General features: G+C 43.9%; 1 protein-coding gene across 1 annotated transcript in view; it reads left to right on the top strand.

Moving 5' to 3' along the window:
* LOC142591371 (uncharacterized) overlaps positions 1-19287 on the top strand; it is a 149750-nt gene that overhangs the window by 48669 nt on the left and 81794 nt on the right. The window contains exons 13-18 of the mRNA XM_075703697.1: positions 354-420; positions 1473-1556; positions 2687-2892; positions 5394-5468; positions 9237-9285; positions 18055-18270. Of these exons, the coding sequence (XP_075559812.1) occupies positions 354-420; positions 1473-1556; positions 2687-2892; positions 5394-5468; positions 9237-9285; positions 18055-18270 (697 nt within the window). The remainder of the gene's footprint in view (positions 1-353; positions 421-1472; positions 1557-2686; positions 2893-5393; positions 5469-9236; positions 9286-18054; positions 18271-19287) is intronic.

The raw sequence follows: 19287 nt of genomic DNA, 5'->3' as shown, positions 1-19287 counted from the left end.
GATTATGACGCGTGACGGAGATGTTGCGAGAGCTGCGAAAATAAACTGTGGCCCACATAGTGTAAATGTAGGTAGTTTCTGATCCGCCCTCGCAATTACAAACAGTAGTGAACACTAGGCATTGAGGTACCAGGTCGATTGTGCAGGCAAAAAATGTAAATCGTCGTACCATCGTAGTGGAAGCAATTCTCAATCACTGCACGTCATGCTGTTATTTTTCGTTTAACAAAGGTTGTACTTACAGACATTGCTGTTCTACTAGCGTATTCTTTCTCGGCACTTACAGCTGTCCTGTTTTCTATCATGATCCTGTATTTTAACTTAGCACGTCTTCCCTTATCTTGTCTTTACAGGACTTGTATATCGTATCAGGGCCCAACATTGCGGAGTTGTCGAAGGCTCTTGACCAAAGGCTACGAGGCAAGCATGTTTTATAGCTCTTATCTGTTACAGAACGTGTAAGGTATTGCTTTCGCATACTGTTACGCTATAGATGATGGCAAAATCTATAAGCAACTTTCTGCACCCAAGAAGCGAAGAAACCAAATGAAACCTATCAGAAACTCCTTTTGTTAGGCCTACAATTCTTAAATAACATATGTCTGCGCTAAACGTGTTCTTAGTACTTAATAACCGGAGGAAATAGAATTTCCTCCGAGTAGGAACCAAACCTACGGCGTCCCGATATCACTTGTGGTGTTCCATTAGTTAATCTACTGCTCCGACCGTCCGTCCATCCATTTCTTGGGGCAATTAGCTAAATGGCCCTTCCACGAAGCCATCGGCGTGTTAGACCGGTGTCATAGATGCAGCACAATTGAAGCAGCAAATGTAGTGTGTGTGAGAATTCTTTCGTACATCTTCAACACGGGCATCTCCCACAGTTACAGCGTCTGTATCGTGCCCTCGTTGTTGTGGATGAACGTGCCGTCGTTTGGGGCTTTTTAAAACCACCAGAAATCGCATCAAATCAATGCATGTGTCAACACACACACACACACACAGCACTGATGACCCAGAGCAGGAAACAAGCCAAGTTGAATTATATATATATATATATATATATATATATATATATATATATATATATATATATATATATATATATATATATATATATATATATATATATATATATATATATATATATATATATATATATACACAATTCAAATTGGCTTGTTTCCTGCTCTGGATCAACTTCGGGAAAGTGTTCTTACGCGCGCAGTGCTATTTTAGTTGTGAAGCGAGGTTATACTCGGTGTAAAAGCTTGATGTTATATAACTTACAGCTTTCCCATATGTTTCGCTCCGGTGAATCACGAGTTTTCAATTATCGTTAAATGTGAATTAGTCAATATACGATGCAGCACGTACTTATACGTAGTGCTCATTTTGTGCACCACTTGAATAGCGTAGGTCCAATATTTCAATCGCGTGTCCTTTCGTTGTTTTTGAATGTAACGGTGCAGATTGTTCCAACGAGGTTGCCTCCACCATCGACCACGTTGTGGCCAACGATGGTCTGCTGAAATTTACGGCAACGGCAGCCGAACGTACGTACGAATTTACACGAGGTCATGACTTTTTGTCATATTAGAAGCTTGCTTCGCCAAATTATGGAAGACCCGCAGACATTTTCTATATTGACGTTCAGGCTTACCTGAGACCATTTCAGTATCTTAGTGTACTTTATAAATCTTCCAGGTAACTGACCACAAAATCCTGGACGCCATTAATAGCATTTTGTACGCATTGCAGATGTCTATAAGTTCTTCGAGGGCAAAAGAAAATAATTATGAACGAACTCAAGTTAAAATGAATTCGAATGCTGACCACATTCACCTAAGTTGCTTGCGTCAAGGGCGCGTCAGGTTTATTTATAGTGGAACTCTCGAATGTTGCCGCGAAACCACGAAGCGTCATCTGCTTCAAAGGCATGGCCTCCGAGATCCTGTGGTGCTTAAAAAGAAAATTGTGCTGAAGATCGGCGAAATATAGTTTTGTGATTCAGGGTCACTACTGACACCTTTGCCCATGCTAATGTCTTTAGCTAGAAGGCCGTTGCCACGAAGTAGCGACTGAGGCTAATTCCTGGAACAATTGAAGCCACGGCACTGGATTGACACGGACAAGAAAGACGACAGGGCGCGTGTACGTTCTGTCGTCCTTCTTGTCCGTGTCGATCCTGTGCTATGGCTTCAATCGATGCGACGAACCAACTAGCCCAAAAATCTGCACTCCTGTAATTCCTGGAATACTGAAGAAAAATGTGGTGCTGGGGTGGGCGTGCTCCACCAGTGCGGCTTTCTATGCTTAGACCGAATTATTAATTGTACATAGATTTGCAAACCTCGTCCTTTCCCAAACAAAAAAAAAGTATTCAGCGCCAGGGATACTCGAAATTATCTTCCTTTATTTACGCGCTGAAAACAACACGGAATGTTGAGACAAACTGCTGTGAAAAAATTGTGTAAGGCTGAAACGGCAATATACCATGCCCACAAATAAGAGCAAATGAAATGCTGCAAGAATATTGATGAACTAGTTATCTATGCCAAGACCGTGAAAAAATTCAGTTACTCATAACCAGGATACCCACTGTTAATGAACAATTGCAGAGCCAAATTGTGTTGCAGTTATCCTAGTGCGAAACTAATCTGGGGCCCCATGTTATTGACCGCAGGTTTGATGAAGATCAAGAAACTCTTAAACGAAGTCAAGCGGGTGGCCAACAATGACAACCTCAAGGGCGTGGCATCCAGCGTGCGAAACGCCTCGCAGCATGTCAGCGAGGCCATAGCGACTTGCCACGGCTCCTGTCACCTGAGCCTGCTGCAAAACCTCCGCTCGAAGCTGGCCGAGCAGGACCCGTTTCTCGAGGAGATCCAGGTGTGCGCAGCTCATCCTCGGCGCTACTTCCGTTTCCGTTAGAACTATACAAAAGAACTTATATATACTCTAGTGAGTAAGTCTTGCGTTAGGAAATGTCATATTTGTACTTAAAAAACAGCGCTGCAAAGTTGAAACGTACACAGGAACGACAACAGCACTAACCACGTGCTTCGTGTGCGATGTTTTCGTTCCTCTGTATGTCCAAACACTGTAGCGCTGCTTTATAAGCCATTGTGATTTTAATGACCGATCTCAATGACTCTTACCATATGCGCAGCGATACAGACATGGCAACTTCTTCATTAAATTAGTCTTTTTTACATAACGAGACCGTTTGGAAATAAGCCCCCAGAAGGCGGGCTATCCGACCGTGAAAATACACTGCCGCTACTCAGGAATGTACCAAACAAGCGATAAAAAGAAGAAACAATACATAGTGAAGGAATAAACAGCATTTCAGAAAATTAAGCCATAGCGTGCTCTAGCATTGTAAACAGTTGTAGCGCGATATAAAGACAACGCAGTAATGTACAATCACCAGCACTTGTCCGGACAACATTGGCTATCGGTGCAGTTGCCAGAGAAAAAACTAGAAGTGAAAAACATAATAATAATAATATTTGGGGTTTTACGTGCCAAAACCACTTTCTGATTATGAGGCACGCCGTAGTGGAGGACTCCGGAAATTTCGACCACCTGGGGTTCTTTAACGTGCGCCTAAATCTAAGTACACGGGTGTTTTCGCATTTCGCCCCCATCGAAATGCGGCCGCCGTGGCCGGGATTCGATCCCGCGACCTCGTGCTCAGCAGCCTAACACCATAGCCACTGAGCAACCACGGCGGGTGAGTGAAAAAAAAAAAACTGGGACTTAGCGAGCAAGCAGCACGTGGCTACAAATACGTGTAATACTTTATAGTAAGTCACACTAGAGAGAGCAAAAAGAAACGAGTGTCACTCTGTGAACGCAGATGCCACACGAAGCTATCGGCCCTCGGTTCGCCTAGACGCTTAGACTGTCCGCCGCATCGCAGATAGCCTTCAAGATAGGGCTCGCGCGGCCGCGACATAGGCATAGCAGCCGCCAGAGTCGAGGAACCTTGTCGACGCATCAAAGACCTTTATCCAGACCGCTCAAGTACTCACGCAGAGTCGCCCTTTAATGTTTCATTCTGGTCATTCTACTACCACCGTCCCAACGATTTGTTTCCCCTTTCTAAAACTGTGAAACTCAAATTTGATAAAGAAGGTGTTCAATAATTCGCGTTCCGTATAACTAGAGTACTTTATTAAATATTCCCTCTGCCTTTATTTTTGCTCTTTAACATCTTGAACACGGATAGTTGTTTAACGCTTGTGTTCAATCCACCTATGATCGGCTTCGTACGTATATTCATTTATCAGATTTTTTGACACTCCGCTCCATTACTGGATTATTTTTAATGCAATGGGTATGTGACATGGTTGCATGATTTGAGATGAAGTTCAACCTATTTCATCATCACAGCAATGAGAGTAATACCACATTAAAAAGAACTCTAAATAAATGTCTGTGCCCTAGGGAAGCATGACATATTACGCTACGTACATAAAGAATAGTTATAAAAGCAATGTCGTAGCGGAAAAAGAAAAATTGAAAATTATGGTAAGATCGACACGTCAGAGTTCAATGCGATAACAATATTGGGGGGTAGGGTAGGGTAGCCCCAGTGTAGGGTAGCCAACTGGGCTCAGTCCTGGTTAACCTCCCTACCTTTCATTTATCAAATGCTCTCTCTCTATTCAGTGTGTCATCTAGAATAAATTTAGTCGCTGCTAAACGTACACAGGCGATGCGCAGATTATGTATTACACGATAGCCCGATGATCTTCAACATCAACAATTACCGAGCTCAATGCATTCGAACTTGCGATTTCTACGTGCTCGGCTGTCTTGAACGTCAGTGTGCCAAATGTTATTGTAATGCAGCCGTCGTGACTGTTGTAGGCACTGTCGGCGTCATTGTTGTGTGACCGTTGTCATGCAGTAGTCGTCGTCGTCTTCACGTTTACGGTCTCACTGTCGTGCCTCTCTCAAACGTCATGCCTTACGAACCTAAAAATAACGTAGAGCAGTTTTCCTATTCGCAACTGCTCTTCGTGATGACTTTAAATGTGGTTTCATGATGGCTATAATGAGCTTTTGCCGACCATTGCTTTGTGTTAGACCACTACGCGCTATATTGGCAGCTCTGTGCTCTGTTGTTAGTGCAGGCACAGTTTGTGCACTTCGTCGGACTAATAACGACGCACAGTATGATCTGTTTCATGAATGTTTATATCATCCAGCTTGGTCTCGTCGAAGGAATTTATGCATTTCCCATTGGCAATGTATTTAGCCAACAGCCAGCTTGCTTGTCAACTTGGCCTGCCGAACTGTTTGCGGTGAAGAAAATATGCAAGATGCGGCAGATGCGAGAGAATAGCATTACATTTACATCCCTGCTCCTTTCGTTGTAGATGAAGTTCCCTGCTAGCGTCAGAGATCTCAAGGAAAAGCTAGACATCAATGACATGGCTGCGCTCCAGAATAAGGTATGGACGAATATTTACGTACTGACTTCCAATCTATCTATTTAATTAACCTCAAAGCCTCTTGAGTGTTAAAGGGATAGGTAGCCGTGCATATATAAAGCAAATACACTTATCTGTACAATGCATACGCGCGCGCCCACAGTGCTATATAGATGGTTGTTTTAAATGAGACTTTGTCTCAATAGCTGATAACCGAGTTGGGTGCTTATACCCAGTCTGATGAAAGCAATCTCTAACACGATGCAATTTCACTACATGTCACGAGAACTGGGTACGATTAACTTGGAGCCGTGACCAATGCAAGAGAAAAAAATATGAAATGACGCAGCAAGGTCACTTCAAAAGAATTCAAATACGAAACTATCTCTCATCGCCGCATCTCACACCAGGCATTGCGCATCTTGCAACAAGCACCTGAGTCAACCGACCATCAGGTTACACTCGTCTGGTTCCCACCTCATGTAGGCACCGTCCACCCGCACCTCCCCAACCTCAACGAGGTTACCCACTCCCTAGTGCGAGGCCTGGTTAACCGTGCGGAAGACGGGGAGCCTGCCCTCATCGGTAGGGATCATCTGACACGCTACAGTGATCTTGTGAAATCCTTCTACTTAGAACGTAGAACCTTCCCCGGCCCACACAATAAACTATCCCGAGCGCAGGCTACAACTTTCCGCCTGCTACGAACCAGTACTTACCCCTCGTTACACCGTTACAACAAGATCTACCCATACATTTACCCCAATCCCACGTGCCATATCTGCAAGACACAGCCAGCCACAGTTCCATACATGCTGTGGGACTGTACACAATAACACTCCGACACTAACCCCACGACCCCCTCGTCGACATGGCACGCTGCCCGGCATAGCTCCAACCATGACGACGAACTCTGGGCGACCCAACAAGCCTGCTAGGCGGCGAAGAGGCAACACATCGACGTCCCCACGTGGGAGGCCTAGGCCCAGCCACCACCTCTTGCTGGTTTCAATAAAGTTTATTCAGTTAGTCAGTCATGCAATGGGCGAAGGCTGCCAATTTTTTCCTGTTCACTTTAAGGTAGCTGAGATGGTTATTCAAGGTTTAACTGCCATCACCCTTCTTCAACCAGAACGAGCTGTTCTATAGAAATTCTACTTTTTCTCTGTATAATAAAGAGGAAGAACATATGCAGTTGTCTAACAATCTGCGACACTCGTACACCAAAGACAGAGAATCTGTATCGCCGAGTTTTCACACCCTTCCGAAGTTCTAGCCGCCGGTTTTGCCACAACGCAAGACCTACCCAAGTATTCGAAAACTCTTCGCTGTATGCAATACACTTCGTATTCTATACCCGAATTTTTTTTTTCAAATGCCTCCCTACATTCCAGCTTACTACGTCTATCGTATGTGTTGCATTCGACGTATGTTCCTGTATTCTGCATCGGCTCTACCGACGCCCGCTTCTGACGGAGCGTTCCAACGGCCTCGTATAGGTAGGCATCGCGGGCTCATATTATAGTGCAGGGATGTATTAAAAATTGCTGGAGAGTAGACGAAGTCCCAAAAGTGAAACCGGACCACCGCCATCGTACCAGAGGCTGGAAGGAGGGTTAGCGAGTCCCGGAGAATGTGCGATGCGCTTCCTTGACACACCATGCAGGTTTGAGAATAATTCTGCCGCGGGAATCTCGGTTGACAATTTTCTTTGTCCCCCTTAGACGAGTACGCCTAAACGTATTGTAAAATTTTATGGCACATCTTGTATACGGCCTGAGGCAATCATTTTTTTGCCAGAAACCACAGGTTTTCATTTTCAAGCTGCCATATATAGCATTCACAATAATGGACCAAAACCAACTGAGCTGTAAGCGGGCATGCTGTCACGGTCCTATTTCCGAGGTGCACTATGGCCAAGCTCTGAATTCATATCTGCTGATAAAAGACTGCGGAGGTAGCCACTTCCGCAAAGTTTAGTGCGTGTATGTGTGAGTGTGTGTGGGCGGGGGGGGGGGGGGTGAGGGCAAGCCGGTCTCGCGGTAGAGCGGTGATGGGAGAGTTCCATATATGTATCACCATTATTATCAGCCTATTTTTATGTCCACTGCCAGGATGAAAACCTGGCCCAGCGATCTCCAGTTACACCTTTCTTGACCTAGCCTATTTGAACTTCTCCTGCAAATTTCCTGATTTAACCGGCGAAACCAATTTTCTGCGATCCTCGATTGCGCTTCCCTTCCCTTCGCACTCATTCTGTAACTCTAATGGCCTACCGGTTATCTGCCCTACGCAATATACGGGCCGGCCCAGCTCTATTTCTTTCCTCTTTGTTTCATTTACAATATCGGCTATCTCTATTTGCTGTCTTATCTACACCGCTTTCTTCCTGTCTCTTAAAGTTACGATAAACAAATTATCACGATAGCAACTCGAAGTCCAAGCGAATTTGTGCTGTCGCCGTCGGCGTCATCTGGAGGTGTAGTACATATTTAGGTATACGTATGCTATATGCCATGCCACGCTTTATATCATGCGGTATTGTGGCTTATGTTGGCACACCATTCTATCAGTAAAGAGGGTCGTACCAAGCCTTACAATCTTGGGAAAATAATTCGTCAGAATTCTGAGAATGACATGCCTGAAACGAATGTCGTGAAACAAAGCACGGACATCGCATGCCGTTTATTCTAAATCTTCTCAGACACAAATATTAAAAAAGTTCGCAACAACAGAGATCGAACCTGAAAATGATGTAGATTTATTAGCGCGGCTGTGCGCGGCCTCCAGGATCGTCCCAGGAAAGATGTTTGAAGCACACCCGATACGGAAAAGTGGTGCTAAAGTCGCCAAGAACGACGTTAGTTTTAATTAATAAGCATAAATGAAACTCCGATGGCAGAATTCCAACACAGGTCCCATAGCACAATAGCTCCTTTTTATTTACTTAGTCAACTTAGTTTACTTCAGTTTACGCTGTCTCGACAGCTACGAGCCTTACGCTTCATACAATATCGTAACACGTTGCTATTGCATTTATTGCTGTGCTCTTACGGTGAAACTGACTTTTTCGTTCCATCACTATTTGCGTGCTCATATATAGTGCCACTGACATTGGTCTGCTCCTGAGTCGCAACATGTGTCCGAGTGAGCTTGCGAGCAACACTTCGCAGTGTGGCGAACGCGGTTTACATCATGGAACCGGTGACGCAACGCCAACGCATTTATGTCGCGTTCACCACTAGATCAGCACGTATTTTTTTTAAGTTTATTTGTCTAAATGCCGCCTTGTTGTAATGACCCAGCACGAGCGACTGCGTTCGGCTGCGCGCTCTCGCGTGCGCCCTGGTCGTCATACACCGGCTGTGTAGCCGGCTACTCCTCGATCGGAACATCGGGGTGAACGTTTCGCGCGGTAGCCGTACAAACTTGTAATAGGCCACCGACGCAGATCGGGTAAAAAATAAAAAATTACTTCGAGAAACGTAAAGCTCGCTGATTTTCGCAGAGGTAACCCTCGCGTATAAGTTTGTGTTCGAGTGAAGCGTACGCAAGGAAACCTTTATTTAGAATTTATCGATAAATACGCATCGAGGGAAACTCGGGGAATCGGCGCATATTGCGTTGCGTATCGCAGGTCGCAGTCATCAGGGGGCAACGTGCTGTGCGCGTGTAAGACGCATTTTCGGCGTCGTGCAGCACCGAAAGTCTTGTTCTCCCCGAGTACACTCTTGGGCCGGCTCAAGTGGACAGTTCTAAGTTTTGCGATTCTGTATTCTTTTTTTTCAGATACCGTCCAGCCAAACGTCGAAGGATTTACTAGAGCAGCAAGCAAAAGGTTGGTGCATCGCGTCTTCCCTTCATTGTATTGGTACACCTTGGCTGCACACGCGCGCGCGCGCACACACACACACACACACACACACACACACACACACACACACACACACACACACACACACACACATATATATATATACATATATATATATATATATATATATATATATATATATATATATATATATATATATATATATATATATTACGGACTGGATTCCAAGGGAAGGGAAGCGTAGCAGGGGGCGGCAGAAAGTTAGGTGAGTGGATAACGTTAAGAAGTTTGCAGGGAACACATGGCCACAATTAGTATATGACCGGGATAGCTGGGGAAGTATGGGAGAGGCCTTTGCCCTGCAGTGGGTGCAACCAGGCTGATGATACATATATATATATATATATATATATATATATATATATATATATATATATATATATATATATATATATATATATATATATATATATATATGAGAAGAAAGGTCGTTAACCGAGCGGCCCTAGCTATATTTATCATAATTTCATAAGAAGCCAACAAACTATACAAAGGCCAACATTGGCGAAATAACTTCTACTTGCTAATTAAAATAAAGAAATGATAAATAATGGCAAATGAAAGTGGATGAAACAAATCGGTGCCTTTCCGCTCTGAAAAAGAATGAATGACCAGCGAAGCTGTGTATGTGGGTCCCTTAATCGCGAACTGCAGCTCCACCGCGGGTGGGCCTGGCATTACACTATTTTCGGGATCAACCCACGTATGGGGAATGCTTAACGCCTGCTTCACCTCCGCCGAGGGTCGGCCCAGCATTGCCTATCTTCGAGATTCTGTGTCTTCATACAGACACAATCCTGGTGGAACTAGCCCTTAACAGCTTCGCTGTAAAACAAAATGCAGGTGGGGAACGACCTGAAATATACGTACGGAGTGAATTTCGACAGATGTGTGAACTGTGTCATGGTACCGCTTCGCTTAGAGATAGACTTGTCCTTTAGACAGTGCATAATGGATCAGCATTTCCTGCTAATAAAAAACAATGAAAAATGTCAGAACTGCACTGAATCCTTGTGCAGAACTCCTCTTTATTGCACAGAGCCTGACGAAGTGAAAGCACCACGTCAGTGATGCCTCTCGACGAATCTTTTCTTTATAATTTGCTTATATTTGCCAGTCCGCGCGACGAAAACGAGAAGCGAATGTGGATAGAGGATGCTTACACTAAGGAAAGAGGGCGTATACGTATTTTGTAGCACCAGAGGCCTGAAAGGAAGGAGTATGTGGATCTTCTGACCCGGGCCCTTCAATAGCCCATGCTGTGGCAACTCCTGTGGATAAACGAAAACTTCACTAGAGGTTACGAGGGGTAGCATTTAATCATTTTCATTCATGCTATTGGTTAGGGCTCTCTACCAGCGTAATATTAGCCCCGCAGAGGCGTCTGCGTCAGCAGTCAATTGATGCGTTAGGACAGCACGTACCCGAGCAAATGAGGGTTGGACCCTGTCGCGCGTAGTCCTGGGTGTCCTAGCTGCGTCTGAGGAAAGGGTAACCCTGGGGGTGAGCGGATGCTGAGTGTTCGGACCTTTAAGGCCCCTCGCTGGACACAACACAACACTTTGGTCTCTGCTTCACATAAGTGGTACCTCCGGACTGACCCATCTTGAGGAAATCGGCAGTTGCCTTTTCCTGTCCTCCTCTCCAGTCTTCGCCTTTCTCTCTCACTTTCAATCTTTCCCGTCTTCTTCACTTCTTAATACCACATTTCCAGGCGGCAAGGGTTAACCTAATGTGCCTGTCCAACCTTGGGTATAATATATTAGGTTATAATAGCTGTGTACAGCTGACGTCTTCGCGGCTTTTGGGCTTCGTAGCGTCCTCTTCTTGGGCCGCTGGCATAGCTACCGAAGTGATATTTATTTTGATGGCTTTTTCATCATTCCCCTGACTCCCTGATCGCCCTCTTTCCAAGAGAGGGCACACGGATGACTCCTTGAAACCTTTCGGCCAGACCAAAGAAATTTACCCAAAGTACCACGTCTTAACTTGTGGAAACCCTGATAGAACAGCGAGAACTCTATCACCATTTGTTGTCGCAAAGTTTCTTACTGAGAAACTAGGTCCCGGCTACAAGGTCACGATAATAGCCAGCTATGATCTGTTGCTCGAAGTTAGTACAAGAAACAGTACGAAAATCTATCTGGACTTGTTGAAATTAATAGTACCCCCGTCTCAATAAATCCGCATCGTTCTTTGAACAGTACTCGCGGAGTCGTATCTGAACAAGATCTCCTCTATTTGAGTGAAACCGAGCTGCGTGAGGCCTGGAAGGAACAGTAGGTGACAAATGAACAACCAATAAAGATCAGGCGGGATGACAGAGATCCCCACTAAACACCTAATTTTGACTTCCTGCACAAGCACTTTCGGCCAGACCAAAGAAATTTACCCAAAGTACCACGTCTTAAGTTGTGGAAACCCTGATAGAACACCAAGACGATGCCATTGCATCGTCTGGTGGTGTAGATATAATAGTCGAGAGGGGCATTGCCTGTTGTTGGCAACTGCAATTCGGAACTCCTCTTGAGGTACAATGCTATTCAGTAAACTAGTCACCATCACGTCTGTATACATCTGCCCCAAGTTATCAACTCTCTAGAACAGCATTTCAAAGCTATTGATAAGCTCCATCAACCTTACATAGTCGTCGGTGATCTAAACGCGCATAGTGCTCTGTGGGTCAATTCTGGCTGTGATGCGAGAGGACGACTAGTGTAAGACATCTTATTCTCTTCGAGCGCCTACTTGTTTATTTATTTATTTATTCATTCATTTAGTTAATTAGTTAGTTAGTTATTTACCCTCGGGGCCGAAGCATCACAAAGGGGAGTGGATAGAGAATAAACATAGTGCACAATAATATGACAAAGCGTGGTAAGGCATGCTAACTCTTAACTATACAATCTTAGCTAAGGCAGAATTAAACCGGGTATTATCAATAATAGAAACAGTGTCAGAAGGAAGGCGATTCGAATCTTGTGAAGTTCAAGGTTAAAAAAAAGAGTAAAGAAAGGATTTAGTATGGGGGGGGGGGGGGCATCGCTCGATACCAACCTTAAAGCCAGGGTCAACACGGTCAGATATATAATGTGGCTGAAGAATGAATTTGTCACTAAGGGCCGGGTGATAGTAAAGCCGATGAAAAAAGTTCAAGCGAAACTTTATCAGCAGGATGCTAGAGGTGGAAGAGAAACATCAGATTTCATAGAAGTTATGCTGGCAGCGCGGTTATAACACGAACCGATGAAGCGAGTAGAGCGATTCTGCACCATTTCTAGAGACGTTAACAAATTGTTAGTGCTTGGATCGCAAACTGGAGTGGCGTATTCTAATTTAGCTCGATTGAGTGTTTTATATAGCAAGAGCTTTAAAGATGACGGGGCTGCTGAAAAGTTACGGCGTAAGTAACCTAACATGCGGTTGGCGTTGTTAATTATCTTCTCAATATGCAAAGACCCATTTAGATTAGATGTGATATGCACGCCTAATTATTTATAGAATGAAACCGCGACTAAGGGATAGCTCTTTAGGTAATACGGAAAAGGACTCATCACTTTGCACTTACATTTAATTCCATTATCCAAGTATTGCACCGGTAAGATGTAGAATTTAGATCTGACTGAAGAATGTTCGCATCGTTATCAGTGACTATATCACAGAAAATTACGCAGTCGTAATCGAAAAGATGAATATTAGAAGGAACTAAACAAGGAAGGTCGTTAATGAAATTGAGAAAAAGAGGGGGGCCTAATACGGATCCTTGTGGGATTCCAGATTGAACAAGACATTGGTTAGAGGAAAGTTCATTGGCTACAACAAATTGGGAACGATTTGAAAGGAAATCTTTGATCCACAAGAAGGCTACTATCACTATTAACTTGACCAAGTTTATGAAAAAGAAGTATTTGGGAGACCTTGTCGAACGCTTTAGACAAAGCTAAGTAAATACAGTCGGCTAACGAGGAAAGATCAAGCATGCGGTGTAGTTTGAGTAAATGATATGAGCTGCGTTTCACACGAAAAGATTTCCGGGAGCCATGTTGAGCTGGCGAGAAAAAGGAGTTAGATTCAAGAAAGGCGAAAAGGTTCGAGTATATAATGTGTTCTAAGAGTTTGCAGCATATCTTAGTAATGGAAATGGGCCGATAATTACATGAACTGTTATTGCCCGATTTGAAGATTGGAATCACGTTCTCAGTTTCGAACTGATTGAACTGTAGACACAAGTATTTTTCAGAAATTTGCAGTCAATATAATCATAACCAGGGGAGGAATGGTTCTCCAAGTTATTGATGAGTTTGATAATTGCAGCAGTGTGAACAATAATGGGAGATATGAATGGGTAACTGTAATGAAAAATGTCTGGAAGATTAGTATTTGTAACTACGGAGAAATTTCTCGAGAAGGTGTCATTAAGAATAGTAGAACATTGGTTAGGCCCTACAGATAAAAAAAAAATTCTTCCATAGACCTAAGCATAGCGTTCACTACATTTTTGCCATATCTGGAGTGAGATGTGAATACTAACCCTTTTGGAAGTGATCACTTCCCCATCGTACTAAATCTTACAAAACAAGGTGAGCGATCTACACGCGTTCCTCGATGTGAAGTCGATTCAGCCGACTGGACAACATTTCGCGAGCTAACACACGTGCCTTAGAATCATGTCCATGTACTTAGTCTAAACGATGCAGTAGCATACATGACTATTTATTATTGATGCTGCATCAGTATATATTTCCCAAACAAATGGGTCGCCTTCGAAGCAACGTTTTTCATAGGGGGCTGATGGGGCAGGGAATTTCGGAAAAAGGGAAACAAACTTGGAATCTCCTCCGCAACTCTTATTCCACAAACAACCTAATGAGCTTCAAGGCGATTTGGTCACAAGGTAGACGAACACGCCGCTGTGCTAAACGGAAAAGTTGGGATATATACGTAAGTACCATCAGTTCTTATGCAGACGAGTGAAAAGCCTGGAACAGGGTGAACAATAATTGAGCCTCGAAATTCATCCTCTACCTTTAGTAAATACACAAGGAGACACGTTTGATGTCCAGGCGAAATGTCTAGTAGGACATTTCGAGCACATTTCCAGTACATCCTCTTACACAGACACATTTCTGTAATACTGGTGACCAGCCTAGCGACGGCCTGTGGGTCGGAAAGTCGCATGCAACGAAGTACACAATCGTCTAATTGCCATGGCGGAGTTGCAGGTCTCACTAAATTGTAACAAGTCCGCTCTAGAAAGCGACAGACTAATGTGTGAAATGATCAAACACTTGTACCCTGCAACCCACATAACATTCCGTCCAACTGGAAAAAGCAATCGTAATCTCTATTCTCAAAGAGGGCAAGGACCCTGCCTCACTTGGTAGTCACAGGCCGATTGCTCTGGCAGGTTGTCTACGCAAACTATGAGAAAATGATTAACTGGCGCCTCATCCATTCTCTTGAAAGCAACAAAATACTCGATCTCTTGCAGTGCGATATTAGGGAACGTAGATTCATAACAGATAACCTAGTCCGCGTCGAGACAAATATCCGTGATGCCTTTGTGCACAAACAGTTTTTCTTGTCAGGATTTTTAGATATGGATAAGGCGTACGACACAACTTGGCACTCTTGAATACTCCATAATATCTCTGGAATGAGAGTCCTACTCCACAAGATGGTGTGCTGAACTGAACTCTTTTTGTTGTCAAAATGGATTCGTTCCACTCTACCATACCACGTTCGATCAATCTCATCAAATCAAAGCGCTCAATCTGTCGTTTCGTACTCTTCCTTCCCAAGTCTGTATTTTCCTTTTTTGGCGCAACAATGTATTCATTAGATCCCAACCAACTCGCCCAGCAACAAGTTCTACTCATACCACCTACTATGTCTTGTTCTGTACATGTGAACGACATCCACATAGGTTACAAATTGTGTAAGCTAAGTATCTGCGAGCGACAAGTACAGCATTGCTTAAATAAATTGTCTCAATGGGCAGAACAGAAGGGTTGTAAATTGAACGCACAAAAAAGTACGCGCGTCCTATTGTCTATAACAAGAAAGGTATACTGCCAGACCCCGTAGCAGATGTAAATGGAGAGCGACTATCTCTGAGTCGCAAACATAACTTTTTAGGTATCGCCTTAGACTGCAATTTAACTTTGGTTTTTTACACCTGAAGTATCCTAAACCAGAATGCCTTAAGACTGTGAACCTACTGAAGCTCTTGTCACGCACACCCTGGAAAAGCGACAGGAAATGCCTTATATATAACCCTTTACACCTTATAAACTTGTACAGAAGTCTAATATTATCACGCTTGGACTACAGAACGGAGCAATAGTCCACAATTTTGCTGCGCCTAGTGCTTTGAACATGCTAGATCCTATCCACCACTTATGCACTCGCCTTGCTACAGGCACCTTCAGGACTACTACTGTGCAAAGCCTGTACGTTGAATCTAACATATTGTCTCTGTACTTCCCTTCCAAGGGGCATATACAGGCTTTTTTTTATGCCTTGGAGGTCAAATCAGCTGTAGATAATCCATGTCATTCAATTATTCACGACTTGTGGATGGCCAGGCTGCTCCGTAACCACAAAACCCCTGGGCCTCCTCTGTCCCTCCTGTTAAAAAAACTATCAGAAGAGCCAGGGGTCCCTCTTTTAGAGAATCTCCTAGTGGCTCACAGTAGGCTTCCATCGCCTTGGGAATGGCAGACCATCAAATGTGACATCTTCTTCCTAGAAATATCAAAATGGGCAACTGATGCACGTATAAATTCGCATTTCTTGAATTTAAGGAGAAGTGTTCCTCTGCTGAATTTTGTACAGATACTTCGAAGCCTCCTCCTGCTGTTGCTTACGCAGATGTAGGACAATAATTTCAATTATACGGTGCATTGCATCCGTATAGAAGTATCTTTACGGCGAAGGCATACACCATCCTCTCTGCAGTTACACACATTAAAGAAAGAAACCTCACTAGGTCTAATGTGTTACAGACTCATTTAGGGTGGCATGAGCACTTACGAGTTTACGAAAACATAAGAACAATGTTTCTAACGAACTGTGTGCACTGCTTTCCTCTGCTTATATGCATAAACAAGTCATCATCCTTTGTTCGGTGCCTAGACACTGTGGCATAAGAGGCAATGGAGCTGCTGGCGAGAACACTACCTGAGTAGCTTTTAGCGACACCGGCACAAACATACCCATTCGAGTCACCGACCATAAGCCATACTTAGGGCACCAGCTGAAAAAGCACTGACAGAATCATTGGGATTCCCATGTATTCAATAAACTTCGCTTCATCAAACCCAAATCAGGGCACTGGATATCGGAGAAAACAACGTGATTCGACGAAGTGCTCCTTTGTCGACTAAGAATAGGTCCTACCTTCGGCGCCGACTCTTACCTACTGATTGGAAGTGATCCTCCCTCATGTCGAAGGTGTGGCGAGAGCCTTACAGTTCACGTCCTGGTCCAGTGCAGGGAAATCAAAATTAAGCCTAAAAAGTTATTTCATTCTACACTACCCCCAACTGCCGGTGCTGTGGAATTCACCCGGCTACGCTTCCGCATATGCTATGGGAGTGCCCAGCACAGTACACACAGACTAACACCACGACTCTCTCGTCGAGGTTGCATGGGGCTCTGCGGAGCTCCGCCCTCGACGACCAAACCTGGGCGACCCAGCACGCCCGCGAGGCGGCGGCGAGGCAAGCCCTCGACGTCCCTTCGTGGGAGGCTTAGGCCCGGCCATCACAGAGTGCTGGTTCTACAATAAATGTTTATTCCTCCTCCTCCTCCTCTGCGTATCAGCGTATTCCCCATCACTCAGCATGTTTTTCTTAGTAACGAACCGCTTTTTAACGTGCAAGCAGTTTTTAGCTTTTTAATCATTATTTCAATTATCATTATTTTGACGCTTATACATTTTACGCACTTTACAGCAACAAGTTTTAGGCCTCCTTACAGCCATATCACATGTGCATTTGCAACTCAGTTTGGTTATTTCATTACTTACACAATTCATTACCATATGTCATAGCGCTCTTTGGGCATAGCTGGCCCTTGCGGCATTAAACGCCATGCATTAATCAATTAGCGTCATATTACAGACATGGTCCCTATTCTGTTCTAATATGTCGTGCAATTACTCGCAATTCATGGGTACACATATCGCTCTATGGTATGTTCCTTTGCTAGGCGATTTCTCGAAACTTTAGTTAAGTAGCATATTTCATGTAACTAAAGAGTGAATTAGCTGGATATGTAATCGTAACGTTTCGATGCCAGCAAAGTTTGTAGAGCAGATTTTGACTGATACAGAGAACCGTGCGCTACAGCGAAAAAAATATACCCATGATGAAGCGCTGATGAAAGTTCATCTGTAAAATATGTTGACACACAAAGAAAAAGAAATGAAACTCCCTGTAGATATGGCGAACGCTGCAAGTATGGTATATACGTGCGATAAGAAAGCGTACAAAATATGATAAATTACGAATTGCATAAAAGTACAAGGACATACGGGATCAACCGTCATCCAATAAGGGACGTCTCTGAGCAACGCTCTCATGGGCGCTTCATAGTGGCTTCCCCGCAGTGCAGTTTTGCTCATTTGGTGACGCTTACACGAGGCCGTAGTGTGTGTTCTCAATTGCTGGCCATGGTTTATGAGTTTAATTTCAACACAACGTGCAGGAGTGAGGCGTGACCTGCACCAGTTGGCTGACACATTCAACTTGAGCACCACTCTCCTGAAGCATGCTCTGGACCTTTCGGTTGAAACTGCTAGTCATAGTGTCCTCCTCATGGACAATATGGCTAAAAATGTCAGAGTGACACTGGACTTGTACAAGTTTTTAGTCCTCACGGTCACTGCCGTCACCACGATCGTGCTGGGACTCTATGTGCTGGGTAAGTAAAAACGGCACTAGGTGAACAGCGCCTCACTCATGATCTATGTAGACGCAGTATCTAGTCTTGAAAGGCGAAACAATTGCGCAGTGATCGGTATGTGTTTTTTCATATAGAGGAAGGAATTGTTATTGCTTTGTTGGCTTTTGTAGAAATAGAGTTATGCGCTGTGTACAATCATGGCAGATTGCTCTTAGACCAATTTGCATTCCTGTAAGCATTTCTTTCCGCCTACCAAAAGTCCAAACGTCTGACACGCGTTCCTTTTTTCTTCAGTGTGCCCTCATTCCATATTCTTCAACAGAGATCTGACACAATTGGCAGATAATAAATAGTCTCTAAAATGTGCGGGGTCTAAAACGAAAGATGTTCTTTAATGTTCTACTGACTTCCTAGAAAATGTGCGAGATTTTCATGTAAAGACTAGATGTACTTAAGCAAAGATTTCACAGGAAAGCCGAGCTTCATCCTCGGTGTGGGAACTGACTGATTGGGGGAAAAATAATAAGAAATATGCCCACATTAGCGGGAACTACTCTTTAGCTGCAAAGTTTTTCCTTGAGAACCCACGTGGTGCATGCAAAAGGAGGGAATGATACCTGAGAAGACGTCAGCAACTTCCGAAAAGCTTGCTCGCTCGGGCTTCTCACTTAGTAAACTCGTTCCTATTGTCAAGAACAATGACGCCATTAGTATTTTCCTTTATTTTATTACAACGCACGTTTCTGCATAAAATCCTGAGTGAAACAATTTACTTGCAACTATGAAGTAAAAGTGGCAAAATCTACATATCTCACTGCAAATATGTTTGCAGACTTTCTAGACAGTGTGCACTATTTTTGTTTCGCAAGTATAGACTATCTGGCCTGTTGGTGTAGCAATATCAAGGATAAAACGTCACAATACACATTAGTGAACTAGACAAAACAACACGGGTGCTAAATTCCCTTTTCATGTGAGAATCGAAAGGCCCGGTTCATAGGCGTCGACTACACTCTTAGGCAAAGTTGCACCCTT

The sequence above is a fragment of the Dermacentor variabilis genome, chromosome 8 (assembly GCF_050947875.1).
Source record: "Dermacentor variabilis isolate Ectoservices chromosome 8, ASM5094787v1, whole genome shotgun sequence".
Classification (NCBI taxonomy): Eukaryota; Metazoa; Arthropoda; class Arachnida; order Ixodida; family Ixodidae; genus Dermacentor; species Dermacentor variabilis.
This window is presented reverse-complemented; position numbering and strand designations above follow the sequence as displayed.